Genomic DNA, 22,470 nt, shown 5'->3' on the forward strand with positions numbered 1-22,470 from the left:
CTGCCATAAAAAAGCTCACTTTCATGGTATTTATACCTTGGCCATGTAGGGAATAGACATTGGCTTTATTTTTCTCACACACATCGAAACATGCAGTGAAATGCGTCATTTTGCATCAACGATTAACACAGTCCAGTGATGCGCTGGGGGCAGCCTGCAAGTATCGCCATGCTTCCAGGGCCTGCACAACTCACTAACCCTAATCTGTACGTCTTTGGAATGTGGGAGGAAGCTGGAGCAGGCAGAGGAGACCCACATGATCGCAGGCAGAATGTACAAAGTCCTTATGGACAGCGGAAGGAATTTGAACCCTAATCACTGGCGCTGTAAAGGATTGCACCAACTGCTAGGCATCTACCAGCCTAATAGAGTTCATTAGAGAGAGACAGCACAGAAACATGCCCTTCGGCCCACAGTCTGCAGTAACCATCAACACTCCCTACCCCCATCTACACTAATCTACATTAGTAGGCCTCCGTTGGTCATGGTTAAGCATGGATGTGGCATCCTAGTTGTCTAGATACACAAGCCAGTCCAGTACAATATGGAGAGCAAGCTCTTGCCCAAGTAGCAAGCTTTGCCTCTCAAATGCATCTGATGAACCCAGAGGAACAGCAGAGACCAATAGAGTTTAACAGTAGCAGCATTGTCCTCAATGTAGGACTGCCTGAGGGACTCCAGGTGTGGAATTTTTCCCTCAGGATTTACTCCCGTAACCTTCCCCATAAGTGAGTATAGCCATAAGGCAATGGAGGTTTGAGATCCGAGTTTTCTTTCTCCTAGATGAGCTGCCAGCCATGGCTGACGAACCCCGTCTGCCCGAAGCGACTGGTTTTAAGGCACCAGTAACCTACTTTTCCCTCTTCTGTCAGTAGAAACGGTTCCGCTAGGCTTAGTAGCTAAGTTAATGGCCAGGAGCTGGACCTGGTTGTCAGAGGCTATTTGATTTTCACACCGTAGGGAACATTTAATAGGTAGTGGGAGCTTGTCTCCATTACCACCCCCAGCTATAACAACCTTAACAAACCAATTAATCACCCTCAGATTCTATCCCTCACCCCCCTCAGTGGTCAGTTATCCCACCTAACAACCTTAATGAACCAATTAATCACCCTCAGATTCTATCCCTCACCCCCCTCAGTGGTCATTTATCACACCAACTGACGTGGGTTTGTGATGTGAGAAGAAATGAGGTGACAAGGAGAAGTTACACACACACACACACACACACAATGCCAGAGGCTGGGATTGAATCCAGGTCTCTGGTGCTGTGAACAGCTAGCGTAACTTTGTCACATGAAGGGGTTCCAGCAAACTGTAAGACCTCCTTTGCCAGACGTTGCATTGAATACCCTCAAGAGGTCCTTTGCTCTCCTGATGAGGAAAAGGGCCACCTTGTGATCCCTTGAGCTTTATCTTACTAATAATTACTGCCAGATTAATTGGTTTATAGGCCCCTGCTTCCAACTCTGGGTGGTGGAGTGGAGATACGTCTTTACCAAAGGAGGTGTAAGGTGCTTCTTTCCTCTGCTAGCCTGCAGGTCACCCTTGGGCAAGGTGTAGCACCTGCTTAATCTCCCCCCCCCCACCCACTCAGGGTCACATGAAGCCATGGGAGCAGGTGGTGGATGGTCGTACGAGCAGCCGGTGCAGATCACAAGTCCTGGTTATGTGACCACTGACACCAGGCAGACCATCTCTTAAGAGTATTGATAATGGTTGGGATCTCCCGTCTTGTAAAGGCACTGCCCAGAAGAAGGCAATGGCAAACGACTTCTGTCGAAATATTTGCCAATAATAGTCACAGACATGAGACCATGATCACCTACGTCATACAACACGGTACATGATGATGATGCTTCCAGCTAATCCTAGAAAATTAGGTCTTCAAGAGATTAATCCCACTTTCCATTGATAAAGGTAAGGCAAAGGTCTTGGAAAGGACCTGTTTCATCTTTTGTATTGTCCTTATGGTTCAGCAGCCCATTTTGTTTCAGATTGTTTTTCTGTCCAAATCTGATATTCTTAGTTGCTTTGCAACATTCTATTCCATGCAAGGTAGTGTAGTGGTTAGCACAAAGCTTTATACCAGTGATCCAGGTTCAAGTCCTGCCGCTGCTTGTAAGGAGTTTGTACTTTCTTCCCCCATGACTGTATGTGTTTCCTCTGGGTGGTCCAGTTTTATCCCACATTCCAAGGATGTGCCGGTTGGTCATTGTAAATTGTTCTGTGATTAGACTAGGATTAAATTGGGGGATTGCTGGGCAGTGCAGCTCAAAGGGCTGGGTAGGGACTTTTCCACATCATATCTCTATAAATAATTAAATTGTCTGTAGAATGACAACGAGACTGGTCCACTTACTTAACTACCTTTTGTACTTTTTTACCTTTACCCTCTTAATTAATTTTCCTGCAAATTACTGGGCCTTCCCTAGGCAGGAATCCCCTCAAATATCTGTTGAGTTCTCCCTATCTGTGCTGAGTTAGAAAACCTTGTAACAACTCACAGTACTGTGCAAAAGCCTTAGGCACATATTTATAGCTAGGGTCTCTCAGACTTCAGTAGTGTACTTGTCAATGTGGAGTAGAGAGCGAGTTTGTAGACCTAGCAGGAACAAAAGATGTTGGGAATGGCAAGGGCGGAACATCATGGGTGGGTGTAGGACAGGTGGCAGAGAAGGAGTGCCGGGGCGGGGGGGGGGGGTGTTGTGGAGAAACACCCAGCCCTGAGACACAAGGCAAGGTAATCTTATTCCAAAGAATTGGTTTATTGATCATGACAGAATGTCTCTCTGGTGCTTCCCACTCCCTCCCCTTTCACTTCCCCTTTACCCTACCGTGATTCCCCTCTCCCTGCCCCCTTCCCACTCTCAGTCCACAACAGAGACCTATATCAGAATCAGGTTTATCATCACTCACATTTGCCATGAACTATGTTTTTTTGTGGCAGCAGTAGTACAGTGCAATACATAAAATTACTACAATACTGTGCAGAAGTCTTAGGCACCCTAGCTATATATGTCTGCCTAAGACTTTTGTTAAAAGGCTTGGATTTTTATCTTCCTCATTCCTCTGCCCTAACGCCACACCACCAACCTCTCTCTCTCTCTCTCTCTCTCTATCATTCTCTCAGTAAATCGTATCAAGGAGCAGTACAAGGTGTCTGTGCGCATCCCACCAGATAACGAGAAGAGCAATTTGGTTCGGATTGAAGGAGATCCACAAGGCGTCCAGCTGGCCAAGAAGGAACTGCTTGAGATGGTGGTCAGGATGGTAATTGTGGTTTTCTATTTCTTTCAATCTGACTTCTATCACACTCAAACCTACTACTACTGATTTCCCTATTAGTCCTTCCGTTTTTTTATAACTGTTTTACTCTCTTCACCTCTTGATATTTCTCTCAGGCACTCTGTCACCACAAATCCTTAACTCAATTCACAGGAACTCAATTTTTCTACTCCCTGGGCTCAACTTCCTCTTTGAGCAAACTACTTCCTGGTGCCTAGAAGGAGACAGAAAACCGGCTTTTACGTCCTTCCAGTCAAAGTTCAAAGCAAATTTATTACCAAAGTACACATATGTCACCATGTACTTTCCTGAGATTCATTTTCTTGTAGGCATTCACAATAGAACAAAGAAGTACAGTAGAATAAATAAAAAACGACACACACAGACTGACAACTGATGTGCAAAAGAAGGCAAACTGCAAATACAAAAGAAATCAAAGTAAGTTTACTATCAAAGTACATATACCTATGTCATCATCTACTACCCTGAGGAGATAAAGAAATACAATGGAATTTATGAAAAACTATACGTAAATAAAGACTGACAAACAACCAGTGTGCAAAAGAAGACAATTGTGCAAATAAAAAAAAGAAATCCCGCACCCCCTTTGCTCCGTCGTTATCCCAAGGTATAAACTTCCTGATCCATGTTCCCTTGATAACAGTAAGGAGACCAGAACTGCACACAGTTCACAGTTGTCCCGGTGTGGCCTCTTCAGTATCCTATGCAGTTGCAACATAATCTCCCTGCTCTTAAACTCAATCCCTCTAGCAATGACCAACATCCTATTTGCCTTCTTGATAACCTGTTGCACCTACATGCAAACTAATCTTTTGCAATTCATGCGCAAGCTCTTCCAAGTCCCACTGTACAACAGCAGACAGCAATCTTTCGCCATTTAAATAATAATTTGATCTTATATTTTCCCTTCCGAAGGTGATGACCACACGTTTGCCAACATTGTCCTCCCTTCCCCAATCACTTAACCTATCTATATCTCGTCTGCAGACTCTCTGTATCTTCTGTACAATTTGCTTTTTCCACACTTTTTAGTCTCATCAGCAAACCTAGATACACTTCCCTTGGTCCCCTTGGTCCCTTCTTCCAAATCATTAATGTGTATCGTGAACAACTGCAGTTTATGATATGAATATAGTACTGACCGCCAAGCAGGGAAAGCCATTTACCCCAACCCTCTGCCTTGTGTTGGTTAACCAATCCTCTATCCTGCCAATACATTTCCCCCAACTACATGCATCCTTATTGAATGTCTTCCGGAAATTCTAGTATACAAGTGATTCCCCCACCCCCACCCCAGACGGAAAATCCTACAAAAGGTAATGGATTTGGCCCAGTGCATCTAGGGTAGAGCCCTCCCAACTATTGAGTATATCTACGTGAAATACTGTCGCAGGAAAGCAGAAGCCATCATCAGAGATCCCACCACCCAGGCCATGCTCTTTTCTCGCTGCTGTCATCAGGTAGAAGGTACAAGAGCGTCAGGATTCACATCACCAGGCTCATGAACAGTTACGACCCCTCAAACATCAGGCTCTTGAACAAAAGGGGTAACTACACTCATCTATTGAGATGTTCCCATAACCAATAATTTCACTTTAAGGACTCTTTATCTTGTAATTTCATATTCTTCTTATTTATTGCTATTTATTTATATTTGCATTTGTACTTTTTGTTGTCTTCTATGCTCTGGTTGATCTTTCATTGATCCTGTTTATAGTTACTACTCTATAGATTTGCTGAGTATGCCCACAGGAAAAATAATCTCAGGGTTGTATATGGTGACATGTATGTACTCTGATAATAAAATTTATTTTGAACTTTGCATTTAAAGACTGTAAATTACTGCAGTGGGAGAGCTTGAAAGAAGTATAATCATCCTTAAGGCTTATAATTTTCTTCTCAGTCCTGAAAAAGGGTCTCAGCCCAAAATGTCGACTGTTTACTCATTTTCATAGATGCTGCCTGACTGCTGAGTTCCTCCAGCATTTTGTGTGTGTTGTTTATCCACTGTAGTTTATGTTAATGGAACATTTTGGAATCTTGTTACACCCCGCCCCCCCCCCACCATTGCTCCTTGGTGAGAAATCTTGATTATATTCCTTTTCTGATGTCCTTGCTAATTTTTTCCAGTGCTATTATTTGAATTTTCCATAAAATCCTTCTATCACTTCTATACATTTCCCTACAATTCCCTTCCCTCTCCTTTTATCCCAATTTTTAAGCAATGCTTCTTTTAATTCTTTAATATTAATAAAGCCGTTTATCCATGAGGACCGCTGTTCCAATGTCATTGAGCTGGGCATGTCTCTAGATGTCCTGTTAAACCAATCTGTTTGAATCGGCAAAAACATCTCCTTCACAATCTCCAGGAACTGATTATAGACTTCATGAGAGGGAAACCAGAGGTCTATGAGCCAGTCTTCCTCGGAGAATCAAAGGTGGAGAGTACAGTAACTTTAAATTCCTGGATGTCATCATCTCAGAGGACCTGTCCTGGACCCATCATATAAATGTAATTGTAAAGAAAGCAAGACAGCGCCTTTACTTCCTCAAGAGTCTGCAGAGCTTCGGCATGACATCAAAAGCCTTGACAAACTTCAGTAGATGTTCATTGGAAAGTGTATTGACTGGCTGCATTATGGCATGGTATGGGAACACCAATGCCTTTGTGTAAAAAATCCTCCAAAAGATAGTAGATTTGACCCAATACGTCACGGGTAAAGCTATCCCGACCATTGAGCACATCTACATGAAACACTGTTATAGGAAAGCATCATCCATCATCAAAGATCCCCACCACCCAGGTCATACTCTCTTCTCGCTGCTGCCATCAGGTAGAAGGTACAAGAGCCTCAGGACTCACACCACCAAGTTCAAGAACAGTTACTGCCCCTCAACCATCAGGCTCTTGAATAATAGGGGAAACTACACTCATCTATTGAGATGTTTCCACAATCATTGATCTTACTTTAAGGACTCTTTTATCTTGTTATTTATTGTTGATGCCCATACCTCAGGCCAGAGTCCAATGATTTTTGAAAGATCATTACTAATGTCTCCACAATCTCTACCACTACCTCTTACAGAACCCAAGGGTGCAGTTCATCTGGTCCAGGTAACTTATGAACCCTTAGCTCTTTCAGCTTTTTGAGTACCTTCTCCGTTGTAATAGTAACTGCACTCACTTCTCTTCCCTCACACACTACAACAGCTGGCACACTGCTAGTATTTTCCACAGTGAAGACTGATGCAGAATACTCTTTTAGTTCATCTGCCAGCTCCTTGTCCCGTTATTATTTCTCCAGCCTTGTTTTCTAGCAGTCCTATTTCCACTCTCATCTCTCTTTTATTTTCTATATACTTGAAAAAGCTTTTTCCTTCGACTGTGATATTGTTTGCTAGCTTGCTTTCATATTTCAACTTTTCCCTCCTAATGATTCTTTTAGTTGCTGGCTGTAGGTTTTTAAAAGCTTCCCAGTTCTCTTTCTTTCTGCTAATGTTTGCTTTGTTGTTTGCCCTCTCTTTTGCTTTTACATTAGCTTTGACTTCCTTTGTCAGCCACGGTTGTACTATTTTCCCATTTGAATATTTCTTTGTTTTTGGAATATATATATCCTGTACCTTCTCCATTTTACCCTGAAACTCAAGCCATTGCTGTTCTGCTGTCATTCCTGCCAATTTACTCCTTCCAATTTACTTTGGCCAACACAAATAATCAATAAATAGCAAGAATATGAGATGAAGAGTCCTTGAAAGTGAGTCCATAGGTAATGACAACAGTTCATTGATGGGGCAAGAACCATTCTCTGATGGAGGGATAATAACAGTTACCTGAGGCTACATTACAGCCACTTTGGATGTTCTGCATTACCTTAGACTGCACTGGAATCTTTGTACCATACTACTGTTTAACACTCATTGTTGTATTTCTTGTATTTATTATTCCCATGTAACCTGTTCACTCTGCGAGTTCGCGCGAAAAAGCAATTTCATTGCACCCTGGTTATATGACAATAAACTGATCTAATGGAGCCATGGGTGACATAAATCTGGTATACTCTCCCCCAAAGTACTGGCAAGGGATTAGATGAATCTTTTATTGTGCTATAATATCAGCTATTATTTATAGATAAATATGCCAGGTATAGGAAGTACAGAAAGGAGAAGTGATTTGTGAATTTTGTCAGGTTTGATGCATTTGAGCAGAGGAATAGTCTCAAAGGGCTGGATTGACACCTTCTGCTCTTAATATGAAACCTATTGAATGTTGAAAGGCCTCGATGGAGTGGATACTTGTTCCAAAGTCTTGGTACGGATACCTCTACGCCACTGGCACAGACATGGATGAGGAGAAGATATCTCCTCTGGTGGGGGGAGCAGGGAACAGCTTCACAATAGAAGGTCGACCATTTAGTATGGAGATGTGGAGGAATACCTTTAGCCAGCGAGTGGTGCATCTGTTGAATTCATTGCCACAGGCCGCTGTGGTAGCCAAGTCTTTGGGTATACCTAAGTCAGAGGTTGATAGATTCTTGATTTGTCAGGGCATGAAGGCTTATAGGGAGAAGGCAGGAGATTGGGGCTGAGAGGGAGAATGGATCAGCCATGATGAAATGGCGGAGCAGACTCCATGGGCCAAATGACCTAATTCTGCTCCTATATCTTATAGTCTTATGTGACTACATAACACAATAATTTAGATTCTGAGTTTGCAGGAACAGCGGATGATTTGGCTGCTTGGGTACTAATCTCTGCTAGTTATATCACAGGCGTTCTTCCTACAGAATGAATAAATGGGGAAACTACACTGATATATCTGGGTACATAAAAATGGGGTTCTAAAAGGGCCAGTGGAGAGAAGCAGATGCCAACAGGAACGTACATCTGGCTTATCGCTCTGTGTTTGAACTTCTTTCTCATTATTAGGAAAACGAGCGGACCAAGGACCTGATCATCGAGCAGCGTTTGCATCGATCCATCATTGGTCAGAAGGGAGAGAAGATCAAAGAGATCCGTGACAAGTTTCCTGAGGTGAGGGCATTCATTCTACACCTACTCCATGGAGGTGTCTCTGCATGCTGCTTAGAAGATCACTCTTCTTTATCCCATTCTCCCTTTCCTCCATCCTCACATCTATACAAACTTCTATTACAAATATTTATCCAATTCCCTTTTCAAAGTTGTAATTGCCTGCTGAATAGCCAAAAAAGCATGTGTTCCTATAGTATTTTTCTACATCCCTTTCAGTCATTTGACAGCACCTTACAGGCAGTGAAGTACTTTCTGAATTATTGCCAAGATAGGGTCATAGAATGAAGCAGCACTGAAACAGGCCCTTCAAGCATTCTACCCAAAATGGCTTACTGTATTACAAACACAAGATGCTGGAAATATTGAGTAACGTACACAAAGTGCTGGAAGAACTTGACAAGTAAGGCAACATCTGTGGAGGGGAATGGTCTCAGCCCGAAACATTGCAATTGCACTCAGCTCTACCACTTCTCCTGGCAGCTTGTTCCATATATACATCACCAGCTGTGTGGAAAAATGTGCCCCTTAGCTCCCCTTTAAATCTCTCCCCTCTCACCTTAGATCTACGCCCTTTAGCTTTACACTCCCCTACTCTGGGGAGAAAAAGGCTGTGAGCATCACTATATTTATCTCCTTCGTGGTTTTATAAACCCCAAGACTCTTTCACTTCAGGGAAAACAGTCCCAGCCTATTTAATCTCTGATTGTAACTCAAGTTCTTCAGTCCCAGCAAAATCCTTGTGACTCTTTTCTGCAATTCTCTGGCTTAATAACATCCTTCCAAGAATGAACATACCCAGAATGAAAATAACATTTCAGATGCAATTTCACAGCATCTTGGGCATCTGTAACATAATGTCCCAGCTCAGCCCCCTGTCCAGTGAAAACAGAAATGCCAAATACCTCCTTGACACCTTGTTTACTTGTGTCATCTGTTACGTAACCGGCAACAATGAATATTAATCGAGACAGGTTATATAAAAACAACCAAACATTTATTAAACACATATAAAAAATAAGGGAAAAAAAAAGAAAGGAAAACTTTAACCAGAGGTTAAACAGGTACGCAGTTGTTCACCAACTCGCCACTCGGCTCTGGTTCTTAAAGCATTAAATGCAAAAACATTTCTTAAAGCGATACAGTCAGATATAGTTCTTAAAGCGATAACTTCGAAAGTCCAACAGTTTTTACAGTTAATTGGGAGAGACTTCTCTGGAGAAAGATTTCTTCACAGACGCACTTTTACTGTCGGTTCTGTCCACAGGATTCCCGATGCCGAAAATAAACAGTTTAAATCAACTGACCTTAAATTCCTTTAGAGAGAGAGCACCTTTTTGCATGAACTCATTGCCCTATTGCAAGAGTTATCTCAATGCAGGTTCTCTCCAACGAAGACTCAATAAGGTCAATTCTTTATTAAACTGCCAAACGATGTCAACTTCTCTCGATCCTTCACTTCGATGAATTCTTCACTCTCCCTTCAAAACTGTCGGAATTGAGTAAATTGGCACTTCCAGCCACAAATCTCCAGTCCAAGTAATATGGAATCTTTCAACAGAACGTACAACCGTTTTAAAAATGAAACTGCGTCACAAAAACAAACGTAACAAACGGAGGCACAACACGTTCTACCTGGAAATCTACAAACTCAAAATCTAATTGCGTCACCTGAGTCGACCCTTATATAGTCATGGGGCACATGTCATCACGTGACCTCACATCGGCGGGAAAATCACATCAGGTGACCTCCAAAAGACCATTACATCATTCTCACAAAATAAACAGATCTCCTTGAGCATGTAACACCTCCTTCCAAAAAAAAAATTTGGTCTCTTGAAGAACAAAATTTTAACAATTTATGCAAAAAAAATACAAAGGTGTAAAATTTACAAAACACACAATATATACAATCTTATCTTTCAGCCCTTTACAAACTAATGTACAGTAGGAGTGTTACAAATGATTAAATATCACTCCAAAAAAAACAAATTTTCATTGTACATTTAACATCTAGACAAACAATCAGCGATCACATTGTCTTTACCCTTAATATGAGTAATCAAAATATTGTACTCCTGTAACATTAAACTCCAGTTTAATAATATTCTAGTTTTTGTTTTTCATCTTACTTAAAAACACTAATGGATTGTGATCAGTATAAACTGTGAGCCGTTTATGCGTAGAACCAACATACACTTCAAAATGTTGCAAAGCTGAAACAAAAGATAACAATTCTTTTTCTATTGTTGAATAATTTCTTTGATGGGCATTAAATTTCTTAGAAAAAATAAGCTACCGGACAATGAACTTCATCACCATCATCTTTTTGAAGCAACACTGCTCCTGCAGCTTCATCACTAGCATCTACAGCTAACAAAAATGGTTTGTCAAAGTCAGGAGATTTAAGTACAGGTTGACTACATATTATAGCTTTCAATTTATCAAATGTCTCCTGACAAGATTCTGTCCAAACAAACTTCTCATTTTTCTTCAGGAGATTAGTTAATGGAAGAGCAATGTTTGCAAAATCCTTACAAAATTTTCTGTACTATCCTACCATACCCAAGAATCTTCTGAGAGTTTTTCTACCAGTGGGAGTGTGTACTTCTAAAATTGCCTGAACTTTTGCTTGAACAGGTGCTAATTTCCCCTGACCCACAACATAACCAAGGTAAGTCACTGTGGCATGCCCAAATTCACTTTTAGATAAATTAATAGTTAAGTTAGCTTTTGAAAGTCTCTCAAATAATTTCTCCACTGCCGCAATATGTGCTTTCCACATATCATTCCCTGTAACCAAATCATCAATATAGGCATCTGTATCTTTTAATCCCCGAATCACGCCATTAATCATCCTCTGAAAAGTACTTGGTGCATTCTTCATCCCAAATGGAAGAACATTATATTCATATAACCCAGATGGGGTTACAAATGCTGAAATCTCTCTACCTCTATCCGTCAATGGAACACACCAATAACCTTTTAACAAATCAATTTTTGTAAGGAATTTGGCCTGTCCAACTTTATCCACGCAATCATCTACTCTAAGGATTGGATATGCATCGGTCTTTGTCACAGCATTCACCTTCCTATAATCCGTACAAAATCTAATACTATTGTCTGGCTTAGGCACCATAACACACGGTGAACTCCAATTCGAATTCGAATGTCTAATAATATTATTTTCTAACATGTACTTAATTCCTGTTCAGCAAGTTCACATTTTTCCCTGTTCATTCAATATGGATGTTGTTTTATGGGTTTTGCATCTCCCACATCTATATCATGTGCAGCTACGGTGGTTCTTCTAGGGACGTCTAGAAATAAATCTCTATACTTAAAAATTAACTTTTTCATCTGCTCTCTCTGTTCCGGCTGTAAATGAGCTAATTTTCCATCAACATTTTCCAGAATTTTTGAATTTGGCAATTTGACTGAAATAATGTTGGGTTTAAAATGAGTTTCAGATGAATCCTCTAGTAAGTTTTCATCAAGATCAGACTCATTATTAATCACAACAGTCATAGTAGCAACTTCTCTTTCATGATACGGTTTTATCATATTTATGTGACACAACTGTGTTGTCTTTCTCCTATCTGGGGTTTTTTTACCACATAATCCACCTCATTTACTTTAGATTTAATCTCATAAGGACCATGGAATTTTGCTTGTAATGGGTTCGTTTGCACTGGGAAAAGAACCAACACCTTATCTCCAGGCTTAAATGACCTCATTCTAGCTTCCTTATCATACCACGTCTTCATCTTCTCTTGAGCTAACTTTAAATTTTCCATGGCCAAATTACAAGCTTTGTACAATCTGTCTTTAAATTTCAAAACATAATCTAACAAACTAGTGTGTACTTCTTTATTAATCCACTGTTCCTTCAACAAAGCCAAAGGCCCTTGAACTCTGTGTCCAAACACAAGTTCAAAAGGACTAAAACCTAATGAATCCTGTACTGCCTCCCTTACTGCAAAAAGTAGTAAATGTATACCTTCATCCCAGTCCTTTTCATTTTCTACACAATATGTCCTAATCATAGTTTTCAGTATAGAATGAAACCTGTCCAAGGCTTCTTGTGATTCTGGATGATAGGCTGAGGAAATAATCTGCTTTGCTCCCAGTTTATAAACTATCTGCTGAAACAACCCAGACATAAAATTACTACCTTGATCTGATTGTATTTCCTTAGGCAGCCCAAAATAAGTGAAGAATTTTATAAGAGCCTTTGTCACAGTTTTGGCTGTTATATTCCTAAGAGGTACTGCCTCTGGAAACCTAGATGCTGTGCACATAATAGTTAATAAATATTGATGTCCAGTTTTAGTTTTTGGCAAAAGACCTACACAGTCTACAATGATTTTTGAAAACGGCTCACCAAATACAGGAATTGGTTGCAGTGGGGCCACTGGAGTAGCCTGATTAGGTTTACCAACAATTTGACATGTATGACACGTTCTACAAAATGTCGCCACATCTTGTCTTAAACTAGGCCAATAAAAATGTTTAGAAACTTTGTTCATAGTTTTCTTTACCCCTTAATGACCACCCAAAGGAATACTATGAGCCATAGTCAAAATCTCATTTCAGTAAATTTTAGGAACAACAACCTGATGATTAACTTCCCATTCCTCACTAGCAGGAATTGTAGGCGATCTCCACTTTCTCATTAATACCCCCTTTTCAAAATAATATCCAACTGGTACTTTTCCAATTTCACTATCTGGAAGAGCTTGTTCTTTTAATTAAACTATCTCAGGATCCCTACCCTGCTCTGCTATCATCTCCTTCCGAGATAGAGACAAATCTTCCCGATCAGACTTACCACCAAAATCCTGATCAAATAAGGTAGGTAAGAAAGTTTCTGATACATCCTCAAAATTCGAATCTTGATTTGAACTGTCATGGGTAACAACCACATCCTTTACATCAGTCTTTTTAGCCATAGCTCTTGTTACAACACAGGAAGAATCTGTGTTAGAATCCCTCTGTGGTTCCTCAGAATTTGAAATTATTGTCAAATGCACTTCAGGAAAAACTTGTCCACCTGCTAAATCATTCCCTACAAAAGAGAAATATCATTCGCAGGTAAACTGGATTGTAGTCCTACTTTAACAACCCCTGTAACTAATCCTGACCTTAAATTTACTCTATGTAAATGTACTGGCATAAGGGCACTCCCTATTCCTCTTATATAATTTACCTCACCAATGTCAGACTCATCACTAAACCTTAGCACACTGTCTAATATTAGTGATTGCGAAGCTCCAGTATCTCTAAGTATCCTATTGGTACTGAATTGGATCCTTCTTTCAAGGATACAAATCCTTCTGTTATAAAAGTCTCATATCCCTTCTTAACTTGGTCAGACTCTGACACATCTTCATTAATATTTTCTAAACCCTGTGGTTTTACAGGTTTTCCAGTATGCTGCACACAAGCATCTGGGGCCACTTCTTTCTCTTTCCGTTTCAATCGGAAGCAATTAGCCACTACATGTCCAGGTTTCTTACAATAATTACAAATAATACCAAAATGTTTTTCCTTCACATGTCCCCCTTCATCCTTACTTTTCTCACTAACTTCAAATTTAATGTCTGATTTACCTTGACTCTCTGTGCTAGTTTTCCTTTTAAAAATTTTACCTGGAGAAAATTTATTCTTGTGAATTAAAACATACTCATCAGCCAATTTAGCAATCTCCTGCAATGTAGCAGTGTCCCATTCATTTAAGTATGTTCTCACTTCAACAGGAATGCTTCTTTTAAATTCCTCCTGCAAAATCAGCTCTTTCAATTTATTACACTCCCCATTCACATTTTTAGAGGAAACCCATCTCTCAAAACACACAGATTTCTCAATAGGCAAATTCCACGTAAGTTTTTTCCACCAATTTCTTTAAACTTCTAAATCTTTCTCTATACGCTTCTGGAACCATCTAGTATGCCTTTAATATATTCTCTTTAACAATATCATAATCCAGTGCTTGCTCAGCATTTAAAGCTGTATAAACTTGTTGTGCCTTGCCTTTAATTACACTTTGTAACATCACTGGCCATTGGTCTTTCGGCCACTTTAAGCTCAGAGCAACTGTTTCAAAATGTTGGAAATATGCATCCACATCAGCTTCATTAAATGGAGGAGCCAAAACAACCTCACGACTAGCAATAAATTGGTTCGTATAACCAGAAGACTGACTCCCGAACTTTGATTTCTGCATCTCTAGCTCGAATTTCCTCTGGTTTTCAGCTTCTCTTTCTGCAAATTCCCTTTTTCTAAGGGCTTCTCTTTCTTCAAATTCCCTTTTTTTAAGGGCTTCTCTTTCCTCGAATTCCCTTTTTTTTATCAGCCTCTCTTTCAGCCATTTCCACTTTAAATGTTTCAAACTTTAACTGTTCAAGATGCAACTGCATTTCCAGATTACTCAGTGGAAACTTATCTAACATCTCCTGATCAAACAATTCCAAATTAATCAGCAATTTTTCTTTGTATGAAAGCCTTGGTGGAATTTCTCGTAATCCCTTTAATATCCAAACGCTTAGCAATCTCCAATACCACAGGTTTTCTCACAGACTCTAAAAATCCCGAGTCAGGCACCTTCAAAAAACTGTCAATATCCATTGTTGCCGAATACAACACACACACCAATCAAACCAAAAACAATCGGGTATTCCCCTTTTACCAAATCAAAATGGCAGTTACTAGAACATAAACTCAAAATCGGAACATTTCCTGGCCGAGCCCCCACAAATTATGTTACGTAACCGGCAACAATGAATATTAATCGAGACAGGTTATATAAAAACAACCAAACATTTATTAAACATGTATAAAAAATAAGGGGAAAAAAAACAAAGGAAAACTTTAACCAGAGGTTAACAGGTACGCAGCTGTTCACCAACTCGCCACTTGGCTTTGGTTCTTAAAGCGTTAAATGCGAAAACAGTTCTTAAAGCGATACAGTCAGATATAGTTCTTAAAGCGATAACTTCGAAAGTCCAACAGATTTACACATTCAATTGGGAGAGACTTCTCTGGAGAACGATTTCTTCACCGACGCACCTTTACTGTCGGTTCTGTCCACAGGATTCCTGATGCCGAAAATAAACAGTTTAAATCAACTGACCTTAAATTCCTTTAGAGAGAGAGCACCTTTTTGCATGAACTCATTGCCCTATTGCAAGAGTTATCTCGATGCAGGTTCTCTCCAACGAAGAATCAATAAGGTCGATTCTTTATTAAACTGCCAAACGGTGCCAACTTCTCTCGATCCTTCACTTCGATGAATTCTTCACTCTCCCTTCAAAACTGTCGGAATTGAGTAAATTGGCACTTCCAGCCACAAATCTCCAGTCCAAGTAATATGGAATCTTTCAACAGAACGTACAACAGTTTTAAAAATGAAACTGCGTCACAAAAACAAACGTAACAGAAACGGAGGCACAACACGTTCTACCTGGAAATCTACAAACTCAAAATCTAACTGTGTCACCTGAGTCGACCCTTATATAGTCATGGGGCACATGTCATCACGTGACCTCACATCGGCGGGAAAATCACATCAGGGGACCTCCAAAAGACCATTACATCATTCTCACAAAAAAAACAGATCTCCTTGAGCATGTAACACATCACTTTCAGAGAACGGTGTGCTTTTACCCCCTAAGTCTCTCTGTTCAACAAGCATCCTGTGGTTCACTGTGCCTGCCCTACTCTTGCTTAATTTCTCAAAATGCATCATTCACATTCAAATCTTCAAATCAAATCGAGTATAATTATCATTCAACCATACATAGATGCAGCGGAAGAAAACAGCGTTTCTTGGGGCCAAGGTGCAAAGCATACACAATACCTTCAGAATAGCGAACAAAGAAACATATTCACGCAAAAAAAAACAAAGCATATATGTAGTCCAAGACAGAGCGACATGTCCCTCAATTGATGGTACGGTTTCCCGGCAGTGAGCAACCGTTGGCAATCCAGCCTGTCATTCCACCGATCAGACATTGGAAGGCAGCACCAATAGGAATGGGAGATTCTATCTCCCATTCTTTGGCCCACTTTTCTGGTTGATCAATATCCTGTTGTAACCTTGGACAACCTTCTTCACCATCCACCGCACCACCAATTTTTTTTATATCACTAATTTTTTTATTGCAACACCAACAAATTACATTCAATACAGCCAGTTGCTGATTACATTTTGATTGTTTAACCCAGCCACCCCCAACCTTCATCACCATCCCCCCTCCACACCTCATCCTCTTCTTCATCCTCACCGCCATCTCCACCCCTCTCTCCCCCCGCCATCCCTCTCCCCTCCACCAACCAACTGAATAGTAGTGCATACACAGACAGAGCATTCCTATTTTAACAGCTACAAATGCCCAGTGATACAATTTAAAATTTGGACATGCCATCCCCCATCCGACTTTTTGAATTGTAGAGCTGACCACCTTACATTGGGTCGTTTACTGTTCCAAACATAGCATCGTAGTAAGGAGTCCAGTTTTTGCCAGTATCCTGCTGGAGGCGCAAGTAGGATCATTGAGCTGATAAAATTAATGCGGGGTAAGATAGTTATTTTAATGACCGATATACGGGCTGGGATTGATTCTGGCAGGTGTCTCCATCTATTAATATCTTCTATTTTTTTCAAAATTAAAGAGTAATTTGTTTTACGCACCACCAATTTTGATTTCATCTGCAAACTTTCTAATCATGCCACCTTCGTAGTCATCCGGTATCATTAATATACATGACAATGGACCCAGCACCAATCCCTGCGGCACACCACTGGTCACAGACTTTCAATTTGAGAAACAACCTTGCAGGGACACACTCATAAACGTGAATCCTGCCATCAGGTTGGAGGCTACCAAGGCGGAATATAAGGCATTGCTCCTCCAACCTGAGGATGGCAAGCGTTTGTTCCCCTCAGCCTACTTTCCGAGTTCCTCCAGCATTTTGTGTGAGTAACAGCCTCGGCTGCCTGGCACCAAGCCAATTTTATGTCTGGTTGACTAGCTCAGCCATGTGATCTATCCTTCTGGACCACCCAAGCGTGCATCTATTGCAAGAAGCCATGCAGCCAATTGATGCATCACAACACCTAAGCAATGTGATAATGGCCACTTAGTCCATGGCACTTCACGTGCTCTCGATCTCTTCAGTAACTTCCAGTGCTCAGGCCCTGATCACCTCATTTTCACCATGGATGTCCAGTCTCCATACACTTCTATTCCCTCCCATCAAGAAGGCCTTAAATCTCTCCATTTCCTTCCAGATGGCAGAGCTAACCAGTTCTCCTCCACCACCATCCTTCCCTGGTTGGCAGAACTGGCCCTCACACCCAACAATTCTTCTTTTGGCCGCTCCCACTTTCTCCAAGTACAACGTGTAGCTATGGGTACCCATCAGTGCCCCAACTATACCTGCCTTTTCATCAGGTACATGGATCAGTACTTTTGTTCCAAGCCTTTACGGGTAATGCTCCCCAGCTCTTTCTACACTATGTTGATGACTGCATAGCTGCATCTGCATGCACCCATGCTAAACTCCTCAATTTCATCAACTCTGCCTCCAGCTTTGATCCTGGCCGCCATGATCCATCTCTGACACCTCTCTCACTTTTCTCAATCTCTCTCTTCATCCCTGGAGACAGACTGATAGCTTTTATAAGCCTACTGACTCACACGGCTGTCTTGACTACACCTCTTCCCACCCTTTCACCTGTAGAAATGCTATTCCCTTTTCTCACTTCCTCCGTCTCCACTGCATCTGTATTCAGGTTCAGGCTTTCCTTTTCAGAACATCTGAGGTGTCCTTCAAAGAATGGGGTTTCCCTTCCTCTAGCACTGATGCTGCCCACACCTGCATCTCCTGCATTTCCTGGACATCCGCCCTCACCCCATCTTCCCACTGCCTTAACAGGGATAGAGTCCTCTTGTCCTCACCTACCACCCCTTGACCCTCTGCATCCAGTTCAACATTTTCCACAACTTCTGCCAACTCCATTGGGATACTACCACCAAACACACCTTTACCCCACTTTTTTTTTGCAGGAATTGCTCTCTCTGTGATTCCCTCATCCATTTATCCCTTCCCATTGATTTTCCTCCTGGCACATATCCTTGCAAGCAGATCAAGTGATACACCTGCCCATTCACCTCCTCCCATACCACCATTCAGGGACCCAGATAGTCCTTCCAGGTGAGGCAACACTTCACTTGCAAATCTGTCAGGGTCATTTGCTCTATCCAGTGTACCTGGTACAGGCTTCTCTATATCTTCTAGACCATACTCCTGCCCCTCTCCCCATCTTCTTATTCTTGCTTCTTTGCCCCTTCCTCTGCAGTCCTGATGAAGTGTCTCAGCCCAAAACATCGACTCTTTATTATTCTCCATAGATGCTGCCTGACCTGCTGAGTTGCTTCAGCATTTTGCGTGTGTTGCTCTGGATTTCCAACATCTTCAGAATCTCTCATGTTTTTATCTATGACCAGATTATTTACTATTCAGTGATACTCATAAGAACTGACCAGAATGCCCATTAAGATGCTTGTATAGTGCCAAGTTGGGCCTCGGCCCAGAACATCTCGACTGTTTATTCATTTCGATAGATGCTACCTGACGTGCTGAGTTCCTTCTGCATTTTGTGTGTGTTGCTTTAGATTTACATCATCTGCAGAATTTCTCATGGCCATGGTAGCTTTGCCCACTTGTGAGAGCAGATGGGGCCTAGCGTTAACCAAGGGGTGGTATCTCTGACACTGCAGCCACCCTCACTACGACACCAAAACTGTCAGATGAAATTCTTGTGCTCAAGTGCCTTGAATGGGAGATGAATTTAGAACTTCGAGTCAAAGTTCAAGTTTATTTATAACGTGTATATACAAACCTGCAGTGAAATGTGTCGTTTGCATTAACAACCAGTACACCCGAAGCTGTGCTGGGGTTAGCCCACAAGTGTTCCTAAATATTCCAGCATGGCATGCTCACAGTGTTCAGCAGAAGGTGTAGACTAACCACTCCTCACTGCACATGAAGGGCTCCTCCATGGGGAGAGTTAGGAGCACCAAGCTTCTGAGAGTGCACATAACGGATGATCTCTCCTGATCCCTCAATGCTGCCTCTTTAGTCAAGAGAGCACACATCGCGTCTCCATTTCCTGAGGAGATTGAGGTGAGTTATTCTAATCACTTTTTACCACAGCTTCATTAAGGATGCCCTTACCAGCTGCATCACTGTCTGGTAGGGAAATTGCACCTGACTACAAGACCCTACAAAGGACTGCAGAGACTGCTGATAGGGTCATCGAGGTTTCTGTTCCACCCATCGGAAATATTTATCAGGAGCATTGCGTATGCAGGGCCCTCAGCATTGTCAAGGACCCCTCCCACTCGTGCCATAATCTCTTTGAACCTCCACTATCAAGTAGGAGGTATCAAAGCATTTGGACAAGGACTGTTAGTTTGGGAAACAGCTTCTTCCCCAAGGCTACGAGACTTCTGAACTCCCTGCCGCTACCCAGGTCTCACCACGCCAGTAGCAATATACCATTTACCTTCAATGGTTCAATTGTTCCATTTACTATCAAAGAATGTATACAGTATACACCGGAAACTGTTACTGTCCGTAGACATCCTCAAAACAGAAGAAAAGACCCAAAGAATGAATAACAGAAAAAAAATGTTAGAACCCAAAGCTACCTGCCCCCCTCCCAGGCACAAGCAGCAGCAAAAGTATCAACCCTCCCCTCACTTAGTCCAGCAGAGAGCATCAGCATTCCCACCACCCGCCATGCAAGCAACATCAAAGCCCGAGAGAGACTGTGCTCTCTAGTCCATCAAAAACTACTGTTCCAACTGTTCAACCTCTCACAGGCTCTCTCTCTCGCGAATGAGGGAGAGAGAGATATCGCTCCTTCTACAGCAAGGGGAGGACAAACAGCTCGCTATTTTGATGTTACAGCCTGTCGTGCCGTTTTTACTTTATTTTCCCCGACTTGGGAATCAGCAGCACACTCTCACTCACCATTGAGAGAGAGAGAGTGTGATTGCCCAAATTAGAAGTCTCCGACATCCACACCCACTGTCTCGATGTTCCAGTTCGCCATGATACTTCAGTTCGCGATATTGACTAGAAACTGGGTCCACAGAGCCGGACAAGGTCGCACGCTGAAGGCTCCGTCTTCCAGGCCACTCCTGGAGATATCAAAAGCGCAGCAGATCAGCGAGTTCCTAGAATGGGAACATGCTGTTGGCATGAAGAACCACAGTCTGCGTCCAGCTGTAGAACACGGACTCCAACAGGACCCCAACTACCTTGAAGGGGAAAAAGAGGCATTAGAAGAAGAATTTAAACTGTTCCACTGATGGACTGGGAGAAGTCGCCCTCTGATGCCATCTACTTTTTTAAGCAACACACACAAAATGCTGGGGGAACTCAGAAGGTCAGGCAGCATCTATGGAAAAGAGTAAACAGTCGGCATTTCAGGCTGGGACCCTTCATCAGGACTGGAAAGGAAGGGGAGAAGACAGAGTAAAAAGGTGGGGGGAGGGGAGAAAAACATCTTTTTAACTCGTGTCATAAATGTACTTTATGCTAAATATCAATCTTCAGGAATATATTTTACTATTTGTTGATTTATTTGTGGTAATATTACACTGTGTTGTGTATGAGTTATTTGTATTGTGTTCTGCACCTCAGTCCAGAGGAACATAGTTTTGTTTGGCGATGTACATGTATATGGTTGAATGACAGGAACTTGAACAACACAGAACACAACAAGCAACAAAAAAAGTAACAACCCCATTCCTCCCCCTCTAACACCCAACTACCCATGCACATAGTCTTCCAACTACAGGACGGGCTGTCTTTCACCAAGTGCCATCCAGTGATCCATGAATGAAAACTTCAGCCTGTTTCCTACACTGGCAAATCATCCCTTCACCCTGCAGTTCCTTTGCCAATAATTTTAAATCTGTTTCTAGTAATGGAACTGAAATTTAGTTTGATCTCTACAGAGCTAATGCTAAAGCTTATCCTTTTCTCGAGATCACACATATCACTTTTGGAGGCAGGAATCCCAGATCTTCAAGTTAGTCCTTGCAGCAGGAGCGGGTGCCTGCCTTTCTGTGCCAGGGACCCAGGTTCAGATATAGTGAATACAACTACCAGCTGAGTTCTGACCCAGTTAGTTTGAGCTTGTGGTGCTAGGAGTACAAAACATGGGGGGGCATTAACTCAGAGTTATGCCATTGGGAATGATGTCAGGGAACACTCCTTCACTAAGGACCTGGTGGATATCTAGCTCCTTAGGGATATTGATATTGGTTTATTGTAAAGTTTTCAGAACCAACATGGGCAGAGAAAGTTAAAGTACAAATCAGCCAGGATTTCATTGGATGTTGGGACATGCCAGAATAGGTCTATAGCAGATGCAATCTCACTGGCTCTTCACTCGGTCTTGGTTTATCTGGATTATAGCAATATCTATAGTGATAAACTCACCAGCTCCATCATGCTTGAACTGGACCCAGTGTCTTTTCTCTTAGGCTTACCCAGCAGTCGTATTATTAATGCACGTCAGAAAAAAACTTTTTAACATCCTGACTTTTTGTGCGAGGAAGAACATTTTACTTTGTTGGATATCTGATAAGGCCCCTGGACTTTTTGGTTGGCGTAAATTAATCATGGAATACATTCCTTTGGACTTATTGACATGTATGGTACACTCAAAAACAAATAGTTTTCATAAAACATGACAACCTTTTCTGCAGAATATAGATGTGAACCTGTCTGCTATACTAATAAGGGCTTTTGTATAGGATGTTGTGGTGATGTCTATATTTTGATGGAAGTGTTCTGATACCTGATATCTGTGAGGGAAGAAATGTAAGTGTGCCTGGAAATTGAAAGTTTTGTTATGCTGAGCAAAAAAAGAATTTTTAAAAACAGCTCCATCATGGACACTAACCTCCCCAGCATCAAGAACATCTTCAAAAGGTGATACCTCAAAAAGGCAGCATCCATCATTAAGGATCCCCATCACCCAGGACATGCCCTCTTCTCATTGCTGCCATCAAGGAGTAGATACAGGAGCTGGAAGACACACACTCAATG

General features: G+C 41.6%; 1 protein-coding gene across 7 annotated transcripts in view; it reads left to right on the top strand.

The window, feature by feature from the left end:
* LOC134346925 (vigilin-like) overlaps positions 1-22,470 on the top strand; it is a 269,588-nt gene that overhangs the window by 191,974 nt on the left and 55,144 nt on the right. For all 7 annotated transcript variants that reach the window (XM_063048789.1, XM_063048785.1, XM_063048790.1 and 4 more), the window contains 2 exons: positions 3,134-3,273; positions 8,236-8,340. In XM_063048789.1, the coding sequence (XP_062904859.1) occupies positions 3,134-3,273; positions 8,236-8,340 (245 nt within the window). The remainder of the gene's footprint in view (positions 1-3,133; positions 3,274-8,235; positions 8,341-22,470) is intronic.

The sequence above is a fragment of the Mobula hypostoma genome, chromosome 5, assembly GCF_963921235.1.
Source record: "Mobula hypostoma chromosome 5, sMobHyp1.1, whole genome shotgun sequence".
NCBI classification, from domain to species: Eukaryota; Metazoa; Chordata; class Chondrichthyes; order Myliobatiformes; family Myliobatidae; genus Mobula; species Mobula hypostoma.